The sequence below is a fragment of the Gymnoscopelus microlampas genome, assembly GCF_963454915.1.
Source record: "Gymnoscopelus microlampas genome assembly, chromosome: 14".
In the NCBI taxonomy this organism is placed as follows: domain Eukaryota; kingdom Metazoa; phylum Chordata; class Actinopteri; order Myctophiformes; family Myctophidae; genus Gymnoscopelus; species Gymnoscopelus microlampas.
In genome coordinates, this window is record NC_139951.1 from 34,631,545 (window position 1) to 34,643,876 (window position 12,332).

The 12,332-nt window shown below is 44.3% G+C and overlaps 1 protein-coding gene across 4 annotated transcripts in view; it reads right to left on the reverse strand.

Annotated features, from left to right (window-relative positions):
* Positions 1–12,332, reverse strand: part of cacna1g (calcium channel, voltage-dependent, T type, alpha 1G subunit) — a gene marked incomplete at its 5' end in the record, with an annotated part of 167,363 nt that overhangs the window by 21,898 nt on the left and 133,133 nt on the right. For 3 of the 4 annotated variants that reach the window (XM_084077512.1, XM_084077509.1, XM_084077511.1), the window contains 3 exons: positions 4,008–4,141; positions 7,618–7,727; positions 9,968–10,119. In XM_084077512.1, coding sequence (XP_083933638.1) covers positions 4,008–4,141; positions 7,618–7,727; positions 9,968–10,119 — 396 coding nt within the window. The remainder of the gene's footprint in view (positions 1–4,007; positions 4,142–7,617; positions 7,728–9,967; positions 10,120–12,332) is intronic. The other variant, XM_084077510.1, reaches the window with a different exon arrangement.

Below are 12,332 nucleotides of genomic sequence, written 5' to 3' on the forward strand. Positions count from 1 at the left end.
AAGTGGGTTGGTCATCTCTCGCAGTACGAAGAGAGCAACATTGTATTCTTTTTATTTATAAGGCCTTGTGTGGCAAGCTTCCTCTATACCTGTCTTCGCTCCTAGTACCAAAGGTTTCTGGACACTCAACACGTTCACAAAAACACATTAGATATACGAGTCCACGTAAGAAAAGCGAACAAGGAAAGACTGCTTTCATGTATTATGCTCCACACAAATGGAACAAACTTCAGGACTCTCTGAAACTGGAGCGATTGGTTTCAATAGAGACATTTAGGGTACTTCTCGAGGACACATTTCATAGTGACTGCACCTGTTTCATGTAAACACTGTTTGTTTGCATCTGCGATGATTGTAATATGATTCAAATGTTTGTTGTTTGTTTTTCATTATGTATGTATTTCATATGTGTTATATGCTGTTATCAGGGCGTCCCTGAAAAAGAGAGCTTGCTCTCAGTGGGCTCCCCTGAATAAATAAAGGAAAGAAAGATTCATTAAACAAATCTGTGTGGGAGACTACGTTAATGCAATATAAGTAGTACATCTGCAGTGTGGTTGGGGGTGATCTCCCTACTCTTCCACTGAGAAAGTGTAGACCCTGGTGACATACTTGACAAGTAGTACCACCTGAAGCTCATACTGTAAGTGCAATACTTCATTTCATTTTGAAGAGCGGTAGAAATTTGGTCTCCCACGCGTGAGACCTGGGATTCGAATACGACATGGGACGTGAAACTTAAGTTATGGATTGCGGCATTAACATTTTTTGTCTTTCATAAGTGAACAGGGACTGGTACCCATTCATACCTCCTTTGAAACTGAAATGAAACCGATGCACTAGAAAAGCTGTACCAGCGTTCATCTCACCTACGCTACTAGATCCTACCAGGATATCTTCGCTGTCGAGCAGAAACCTCATATCTCCAAACTTCAATTTTCGTAAATTTATGCCCCAACTTCATCACACAAGAGTGTCGCACAAAAGCAGTGAAAATAGCATATGTACAAGCTTGTAGATCTACTATTTTCACAATTTTAAAATGTTTTAAAAATAATAATAGAAAAGGCGTTTTGGAGACACGAAGTTTCCACCCGACAGCGACGATATCATAGCCATGAGGAATTCTTTCAGACGTGCTGACAGGCTGATTGAGGTCACACACTGCTGATTGGGGTCCGAAATCTCGTTAGAAGGTGGGCGTGACTTTAATTGACTCCGGTTGAGTGACACAGCCAGGCGATACATACATAGTGAACCAGAGGAGTGAATTGAGATAGGTAGTAATTAAATCCAGTCCTCAGCTTTTAATTGCCAGTGATTGAAAATTAATGGACTCTGTACTTATATATTAGCTTGTGATGAAGCTGTCTAGTATATGTCAGCTTACATATTTGTCTTTTCAGGCTTTCCAGTCTTATCATTGTAGCAAATGAGGCTACAATAATAAGACTGATAGTAAGGCTATATTCTGGAGGTTCTGGTCTGCGTGTATTGATGCAAATAGGGACACAACACGCACGCACAAACACGTGCACGCACGCACGCACACGCACGCACGCACGCACGCACGCCCATGCATGCATGCATGCGTGTGCACACAAATACAGAGTAGGTGTAGTAGCCCAGTCTTCTGTGTGAAAGCAATCATTGAGGACTCCCCTGCAAGTTCCATCATTAGACACTCAGTAATCAGACAGAAGCTCCTCTCCTGCTACTCCAACCCCCCCCCCCCCCCGAATGCAGCATTAGTCAATGAGGACCCTTTTGTACCAATATGTGGAGTTTTGTTTGCGCCTGAGATTTATTTGCGCCTGATGCCATGACGACACATTGAGGTTAGACAACACACTCCATATTTGGGCGTAGCTGCATTGGGAACTTTTGATAGGGTTATGGCTGAGTCATGGTGACATGAGCGTGGCGACATACAGTAACCTCTTCCCAGATGTCTGAATCCTAGCACCCCTTTATCCAACTACGACATTTGGCTTAGAAAACTGCATGAAATCCATAGCTAGCATAGATTTATTTGGCCATAACATTTCAGTAAGTCCAGTTTTGATGTAAATATTTTCAAAATAAAACGCCATAATGGCAAATAATTATTGCTTTCTATTCAATGGCCATCGGTACATCTTTATTTTCTCATCTTAAAATAACCTTTCAGTAATGCTGGGTGGGAGAGGGTGAGTGAGCTGTCTGTATGTGTGTCTATGGGACCCCTTTGTAAGTTAGATGTTACATCTCAAGGGGCTATCCTTTGAATAAATTCATGTAAATTCTCTCTCTCTCTCCCTCTCTTATCACTCTCACTCTCACTCTCTCTCTCTCTCTCTCTCTCTCTCTCTGGTACAGCTTTCTTTCATCCATCTTGCGTCACGTCTTGTCTCTCTTTACTTCGTTCTTTTTCGTGCTCTGACATCAATTACTCTCTTTCCTACTTTGTTCTGTTCTCATATAATCTATTTTCAGGTCAGACGTCATCCATCACAACTGCTCTCTCCCTTTGCTCCAAACTTCATCCCCCCCGGGTTCCTGCAGACTGTGCGCTTTTGGCCGCATCGTACGTTACATGACATGTCACGACTCACGCTGTTCGCCGAGGGAAAAGGGTAAAGGCAGTGATCTTGCCAGTAAAGGTTGCCGTTTCTGTTAAGTCAAACAGCGACCTGCTCTGTATTTTTATGTGTTGTTATATAACAGTGTCGCGTTGACGATCGTCGGTGCACTGCACGACGTACATGGCTCAAAATGCCTGACGAGGATCGGGCGGTAAACCCCTTGACTCTGTCACATCCAACGACCCAAGATGCTTACAGAAGTTCGCTCATGCCACGACATGGAAATCTCACTATATGGTATCATACAGTGTGCTGTTACTATTTCTCTTATCTCACGCTGTACCAGTGGTGGAAAGTAAACTAAGTACATTCACTCAAGTACTGTACTTAAGTAAAATTTTGAGGTCTTTTTTACTTTAGTGGAGTATTTCCGGTTTTCAGTACTTTTACTTCTACTCCACTGCATCTCAGAGGCAGATATTGTACTTTTACTCCAATACAATGATTTGAAAACTTTAGTCACTATACTGTAGTTACTTTGTAGATTTTGATTATTATTACAAAACATACATTAACCACTGCAGCCCTATTTAAACTTTGGCTATTTATATTGCCGATCTACAAACTCACTCGCGGCGCATTGTGAGCTTGTAGATCTGCTATTTTCAAAAGATTTTTATACATTTGAAAACTTGTGAAATGGGGATATGTGTAATGAGTACTTTCTACTTTTGGTACTTTAAGTACATTTTAATACCAATAATTTTGTACTTTTACTCAAGTAAATTTTGAATTACGGACTTTTACTTGTAACAAGAGTATTTCCACATTGTTGCAATATTGATACTTGATAAGTATCAATATTGTACTTGAGTACTTTTTCCAGCACTGCACTATACAAAGATATGCTATACTATACTGTACAGTATGTCTATGGGGTACAGTATGTCAGCTGTCCTGTCCTCACTACTAAACTTCATCGTCTTTCTTATGGGCCCTGGGGTGTCTACCACTTACAGTACATGTTCTCATCCTCCTTCCTTTACCCCCCACCATTCAACCCCTCTCTCTCTCTCTCTCTCTCTCTCTCTCTCTCTCTCTCTCTCTCTCTCTCTCTCTCTCTCTCTCTCTCTCTCTCTCTCTCTCTCTCTCTCTCTCTCTCTCTCTCTCTCTCTCTCTCTCTCTCTCTCTCTCTCTCTCTGCTGGTGCTGTGCATTAGCTGACTGTGACCATCTGCTTGGCTCACACCCTGCCCGGGTTCCCCGCTGAGACCCGCCATGCGAAAATGACAAAGAGGGGAGTCCCGCTCAGGGACGACGCTGTTTTACAAGGCATCTTAAAACCGCGGGAGCGTGAACGGAACGAGACTGTGTGAGCACGCACGCACGCATGCATGTGTGTGTGTGTGTGTGGCTGCAAAGTGTGTGAGAGCAGAGCTCCTACCTCGAGCTATCCTCAGCACTCTCATGATGCGGATGATAGTGGGGTTGATGGGAAGCGAAGCGTTAACCTCAATCTCCTCCAGGGTGATGCCCATGATGGACAGCAGCACGATGGCGAGGTCCAGCTGGTTCCACCTGTGCTCGCGTACACACACACGCACACACACACACACACACACACACACACACACACACACACACACACACACACACACACACACACACACACACACACACACACACACACACACACACACACACACACACACGTTACACGTTGGTATTACTATACTTGTGAGGACATAGAAAATGTAGGACAGCAATCTCATAAACCTTATTTTTTGCCATTTTAGATCCTAACCCTCACCCTACAGCCTGAGTTATATACTTAGTTGTGCAACACCGGTGCACAACGGTGAGGACCATAATGTCTATTTTTCAAATTTGAACATACTTGTGAGGACATTTGGCCCTCACAAGTAGTATTGCAAGTACCTGCTTGCACGCAGGCACTCACATACACACTCAAAATACACACACAGGCATAAATGCACAGGTATACATACGGTACAGTATATAATTCCCACAAGCACACATATATGGATACTACACTGCAAAATCACTCCCTCGAGTCCTTGCCGCTACGCGCGTCGAGTTTGAAGTCGGTCGGTCCCAAAGAGGTCAATAAAATGCCAGGATAAAAATTAACTCATGCATATGGGAGTTGTAAATGGTCCCCAGATTGTAATAACCAAAACATACAGTGAACAAATCAAATATACTGAACTCAGCTTTATAGTTTTTCATGTTTGAAATCAACTTAGACAGATGTTTCTGTGTGTGTGTGTGTGTGTGTGTGTGTGTGTGTGTGTGTGCGTGCGTGCGTGCGTGCGTGCGTGCGTGCGTGCGTGCGTGCGTGCGTGCGCAACTGGATGGGTGGTCTGACCTCTGCTCTATATTGTACTAACATAAGGCCTCAAGTTTCTCTCTCTCTCTCTCTCTCTCTCTCTCCCTCTACAGTATTTCCAACCAGTCTCTCTCCCTCTACTGTAACTCTCTCTTTCTATCCCTCTACTATATCTCTCTCCCTACTGTATCTCTCTATCACTCCCTCTCTCTCTACCTTATCTCTCTCTCTCTCTCTCTCTCTCTCTCTCTCTCTCTCTGACGCCACTCCATAATTTATCTCTCGCGTCAACGTCTGACCACTCAGAATACATGAATCAACATAGCAACAGCAAATCAACTTACAACTCACTGAGATTTTCAGATCCACCCCAGGGGTCCTGGCTGGCCTGTGTATGGCCAGTAAATATGTGTGCGTGTGTGTGCGTGCATGAGTATGTGTCTCTCTCTGTGTATCTGTGGGCGCGTGTGTGTGTATGTGTGTATGTGTGTGGTTACGTGAGACTCTGGATTCGAGCCAAAAAGGACACAGCTCCAGTCTGGCAAAGAGAACAGACATCACGGTGGACGCTCAGTGGTCAGCTCTGGTTTATAAACCACACCGGGGCCGGCCGCGGCGCGGTGTGCCTGTGCATGTCGTTATGTCCTGCGGCGGGTGCATAAATGTGCCTGTGGCCGTGCAGGTATGTTACAGTAAGTGAGAGGCTGCGAGCCTGCCTGTGCGCTCGTGTTGTGTTCTCGTGTGATTTTTCAGCGGGAAGCCAGGGATTTTTAAGCCATGATATCATCTGAGCAGGAGTGTTTTATGGCTGTTTAATGAGGCCATTGGTATTCATGGAGGGGCTAACGTGCAGAGATGGAAGAAGTACTCACATGTTTTACTTAAGTAACAGTATCAATACCCTATTGTAGAAATACTCTGTTACAAGTACAAGTCCGGCTTTCAAAAGTATTGGCATCACAATATTCGCAAAGTACCAAAAGTAAAAGTAGTCATTACGCAGAATGTCCCATTTCACAAGTTTTCAAATGTATAAAACTAGAGTCTCGGGGGGCTACGCCCCCCTCGACCCCAGCCGCGCACGGGGCTCTAGGGCTGTGATGGCGCGCTTATTTTGGGGTACCAAAATGGTGGGATAGAACTTTCCAAAAGTAAAAAAAAAAAAAAAAATTGAAAAAAATGTTTATATTTTTTTTTTACGTGGGGGTCCGCGGCCCCCCTGGTGGTCCGCGGACCCCCTGGGAGTGTTGGGACCCCCCTGGAACATGGCGGACCCCTTCGGCTGTTTTTTTTTTTTTTCATGAAGGTGTTTGCTTGTTTCTGGCGCAAATGTGGCCACACTGATATTCAATATGGGAGACCCCCGGGTCCCCTGGGAGTGTCGGGACCCCCGCCAAACATCGCGGACCCTTTTGGACCCCCGCGAAACATCGCATGCAAGAGGTTGCACATGAACTCTGCAGCCGCACTGAGGCGCTCCAACACAAACACTCTGATGCTCCCCTAAATCCATTCCAGGGTTTGAAAATACCCACTTGACAAAGGGGTGACGTGCATCACCGTTCCAATGACCAATAAACTCCACTTCGGGATTCGCAAAGACCCACAAAAGCGTGCAGTAGTCCACACACACACACACACAGACAGCGTGCTGAGAGCTAAAGGGAACTAACCTCGCATCACCAGTCTTTCCAGTTTCCACCTCGGAGGAAATAAAAGGTAACACAAATGGTGTACACGAAATTTGGTCCGCCTCGCGGTTTGGGTCTCGCTGGGCGGTGTTCGGCGATGACGCTAAGGAACAACATGGCCGACCGTAATGTTGTGAGTTTATGTTGGCCGCAATTAATTATGCTTCGAGGGGGCAGATGTGTGCTGAGCAGTGTGAAGTGGCCTACAGACTGCGCGAAGTCATTATGCGCGTTGTGGCTTATGTTGTTAGTGACATTGATATGTTGTTTTTGTGTTTATTCCCACACAGTGGCAGGGTTTGTTTTTGGGTTTTGGGTTTAGCAATGTATTATAGGATGTATAAAAATCCTTTGAATTTTAGCCGATCTACGTAAAAGCTCACAATGCAAAGCGACGTGTTGTGAGCTTGTAGATCGGCTATTTTCAAATTGCAAAAGCATATACAGTAGGTCTGAAGTGAAGTGGTTTCTTAATGATAATCAAAATCTACAAAGTGGAGTAAAAAATACGAAATGTGTCTCTGAGATGTAGTGGGGTAGAAGTAAAGGTATTGAAAATTAGATATACTCCAGTAAAGTCAAAATACCTCAAAATTGTACTTAAGTACAGTACTTAAAGTAAATGTAATGAGTTACTTTCCACCACTGCTAACGTGCAGAGCTATCCACCAGAGCACCTTCCTAAAGTGCACTTAAAGGCTCACCCAAACCACCTCACTTTTTCCACATGGCACACAGTGTTTTCTTTTTACTCTGAGTGTACAAATGCAACCAACTGGATTTTTACGGGTCCATTTGGTTACATGTGTATACCTCTCAGAGTTACAAATTGATACATTAACACTGAGGATTTTACTGTGCACGGAGCGAAAAAAAGCAAATTAGGTAAATGTTTACTCTGGACCTGTGGCTTCCTGCTGGGTCTGTGGTGGAGACATTGGGAAAGAGGGGAGTGATTTTTACACAGTGTATAACCTCAGGGACACGGACCGCATAACCTTTTATTCTCTGACCTGTCTTTGAAGAAGCGTCGGAAGCCGAACGCCACCAGCTTGAAGACCGACTCCAGAACGAAGATGAGTGTGAAGATGTAGTTGCAGATCTTGAGCGCCTCGTCCAACCTCTGGATATTAAAAAAATAATTGTATGAGAAAGAACAAGGTTATACAGTAGATATTTTTTTCATCACTTGAAGGCAGTGGATGGATATCAACAAAAAAGCCTGATGAAAACCGTGTTGGGTTGAACCATTGCTGGTCAAAGTAGTACTGGGAACTCCAGGGTGCAGATATCCATTTCCTTCAGTCTTCACATGGATTTTTATCCCGTACCTGACCTAAAAACAGGTTGGGTGTTCACACAGCTTCTCTACTGTGATACATAGACTTACTATACAAGAACCTATACTGTAAACTCAGCTCAGGATTAGTTCATAGTTTCATATAATAGAGCGTTCACACCACTCGCCTATCCTACTTTCTTTGTGAAAAGGCCAGAATAATAATAAAGGCAGCCTTTTTTTTACCCATAGGAGAATTCACCACACTCAACTCCATGTAAAAACTGACCTTTAATAGAGAAGAAGAATGGAGAGAAAATAAGCCAAGTCAGCAGGGATTTCAGTAAAACCTCTATCTGTTGGCCACCCACTCAGCTCAGCAAACCACATCGACTAGCCTTTTACTTCATTACCTTGTCTTATCCAGCATGCCCCCCCCCCCCCCCCATCTGCCTCTAGTCAAATACTGTAGATACCACACTATCCACTTTCACAATACTACAGGTACCACATTTCTACAGATGTACTTCTATAGGCCCACGTATACTCCCTTTGCATATCGTTGTTGCCGGGCAGAAACCTTGTATCTCCATATAAAAAAAATATTAACAACAGCTTGTGGCTGAAAAATAACTATATTGGATCCATTGGAACACAGGTTATTTTTTTCAATTTCCTGAAAAGTAATGCTTTTGGACGTACAAGGTTTCCACCCGACGATGACGATGTGAAAATAAATCAGTTTCAAACGTGTCCAACATGTAACCATCACTGCTCTCATACTTCCAATGCGTCTTTTACATTGGCATGGATGTGGGCATGAAACTCTAGGCTAATTTTGTTTTCCCACTACAGATTAAAAACTACAGCAGGGTAAAAACATGGCTGGCTGGATAACGCTGACCTTATAGTACACAGTGATGTAAACAACACAGCTGCAGCTAATCAAATTACTAATGGGTGTGTTAGACTTTAGGTGTGTCTGTCCATCATGCTTGCACATTGGCATCCTCTTGGCTTTGGACACACCTATGAAAATCTAATACACTCATTATTATTAATGTGTTTGGTGCAGCTGAGTTGTTTACTAGTCTGCCATGTTTTTAATCTGCTGTCGCTTTTTTTTACCTAAACTGGAAAACGAACAAAATCAGCCTGTTTCATTCTCCTTTAAGCAGTACATCCACCAGAGGGCAGTTCAGAGTCGAAAGGTTTCTGACATCAAGCATGGTGATAGTCAAGGAGATCCTACTAAATGTACCTGTACTGTAATAACTCTTTTCCCTGTGTCCGGACGAAGTGACATCATATACACAGTAATAGTTCTTTCTAACTTGCAAATGTTCTGCAATTTTCAAAAGTTTTTCATCGTGTCTCACTTGAACTATAGCTAGTTCAGGTGACGGTGTGAGATACACTGCCCCATGATTTCCTGTGGTACTCCTGAGTTTTGTGTGTATCCCTAAGCTGTCAGAAAAGGTGCCCCATGATGGATGAAATTAATTCAAGGTATAGCAACAGATAAGGGACAACTTCAGATATTTACATACTAGCAGGCTGCATATCTAGACAATAATGTCAATTGCTTTTTATAATGAATTATATGGAAATGACTTAAAATTAGTTATAACTTTTTGGCCTACTGACAGTTTGCGAGATATGCCCCGTACACAAAGGAAGACCCTCTTCTAGACCCTCTTGGTGGCCATAGCTGAACAGGCAGAGAGGCCATCTGGGAAACAGAAGGTGACCGGTTCCCCTCCCATCCCCGGCTTTGTGTTAAAATGTCCTTGAGCAAGAGACTTAACCCCTAACTGCTCACCCCGACTGCTCATCATCATAACCATTTGAGCAGCCATCAGCACGCTCACCACTCAGGACCCTGTGATCAGCAGACAGACACCAATTGGCTCTTCCACTTTTTGTTTCCTGCAAAACGTCCACCCAGTGCTTGGGCCAGACTGGTCTGCAGAAGACGCATGATAATGTGAAGCTCACGCGACCGGGATGGTTTACCAGACTAGCCATCGGCTGGTTGAAGTCGAATGTGAAACCCCCCACACCCCCGCATCACTGTCTCTCACCTTGGGCTGCTGGTAGTGCTCCATGGACATGGTGATGACATTGAGTCCTATGACGATGGTGATGAACAGGTCCAAGTATTGGCTGGTGCACATCTTGTGGATAAGAAGGCGTGTCGGGGAGTAGTCTGAGTAGTATGGCTTGCTCTGAGCTTCTGTGGGAAGTGGGTGAAGAGGGGGGGCAGGAGGCAATAGAGGAGGAATGGGGAGTAGGAGGCGGAGGTATAGGAGGTGGGGGGGTTGTGAAAAGAGTGAGACAGGAACCAGGAGCATCGGAGACGTCGTCGTCTGCCCCTCCTTCCCACCACGCGGCGGGGGGGAGGGTTGTGAGACAGCACAATGCATACACGCCCATTACACTCACTCACAGTTAAGAACACGCTCAAGTGCGCTCAGAGCAGGCGGAGAGAGGCAGTACAGAGAGAGGTAATACAACAGATGTAGAGTTAAATATAGAGCACCAGGAAAACTGAGAGAGGAAGAGAAGGGAGATGTAAGGAAGAGGAGAGCGAAGGAGAGACAACACATAGAAAGAGAGAGAGAGAGAGAGAGAGAAAGAGAGCCAGCCAAGTACCCCCCGGGATCGCTAGTCATGACTGATCAAATCAGATCCTCCTTTCCAATGATCAACGCTTATTTGAATGAAGTCTCCCTTGAGCGAAGATAAACAGCATGGCTCACTAAGTGTGTGTGTGTGTGTGTGTGTGTGTGTGTGTGTGTGTGTGTGTGTGTGTGTGTGTGTGTGTGTGTGTGTGTGTGTGTGTGTGTGTGTGTGTGTGTGTGTGTGTGTGTGTGTGTGTTAGCTATTGAATAGAGGAGGAGCCTGATCTGATGTTAGACTAGGCCCTGGGTAGTAGCTATGCTATTTTGGAGCTCTCTCCCCTTTTCTCTTTTCATCTCTCGCTCTCCTCCTCATCTCTTCTTTTGATGGACTGCGTATCTCCACCTCTCCTCTATCTCACTCTCTCCCTTCTCTTTCAAAAGACACAGGAGTTAAGTGTTCTCCACTCGTTCATCACCTCACTTCCACAGAATCCACACCGTTGTTAGTCTGCCCTCCATCCATCCATCCATCCATCCATCCATGGTGAATAGATGGATGGTTGGATGGGGGGATGGATGGAGGGAGGGAGGGAGGGATAGAAGGATGGATGAAAGAGAGAGAGAGAGAGAGGAGGCTCCCTCCGCCATGTACAGTATCATCATATCCATATGGCCTGAGCAGTTAAGTGGAGAGATGGGTCATAGTGGGAGACACACACACAGAGGCGGTGATTCCTTTGGGGGAAGTGAGCGATCCCTCTCTGGCCAATTAGCCCAGGTACACCACTTCTGCTGCTGTGCTGAGCTGTGACGACGAGTCCCAAGAGACAAGGTTTTTGTGTGTGTGTGTGCGTGCGTGTCTCACGCTTCCCTACAGGACCTCTACTACACGAGGGAATGGTAGAGAGCCAAGTAAGCAGAATCAGTGAAGAGCACAACTTTATCAACCCATTTCTATATCTTATCTGTGCCTTTCAGGGATCAAACATATCTTTTTTTTTAAGATAGCCAATAAGGGCACATAGCTTATACTGCACACTGGGTACAGTTTCCAAAGTACTGAATATGTTAATCTAATGTGTCTGGGATGTTCATTTAAATGTGATATATCAGTTTGCTGTACCGTTTTGTTATGTTGTTAGACCACTCAACTACTGTTGAGTTCTGCAACAGTAAAACAGCAATATTGGTTTCTTTGTGCTGACCCGGAGTCAACACCACACTCACTTACTTTCAAAGTAAAAGTTTACAAATCCTTCTTTTTAATTATTTATTTAGCCTTAACTTTGTCGAGGGGGAGCTGGCCAAGATAGCACACTATTATACGGTTGCACAAATTATAGAATAGAGCGTGTAAAAAACAGACGAGGGACAACAGATACACAACAGTGCTCTTTTTAATAAGGGCTTTGAACTCTCCCAGGGAGACTAAATTATTAAGTTGTTGTCTGTTCTGGAGGTTATTCCACCAGGGGGGAAAATAGGAGAAAGCTTCTCTACCAAGTTCTGAGCAAATCCTGGCTACCTGGTGGAACAGTCATCTACAGTAGTAGAGTGAAAATCATAACAGCTGTTATTGGGTGATAAGACATCACACAAATATGAAGGGAGTTTTCCCAGTATGGCTTTTCAAATAAATAAATAAATATATACAAATGCTGCTGTCTCCTTAGCCTTAATGAAGACCAGAAAACTATGTGAAGTGAATGGGACATTGAGTTGGATATAAAACGTAGAGAACAGTAATACACAGAATCTACAGTAAGCAGCATGCATGTATCAAGTGGGGAGTGTCCTTATTGGCAAAACGTTTCAAAAATAGCCA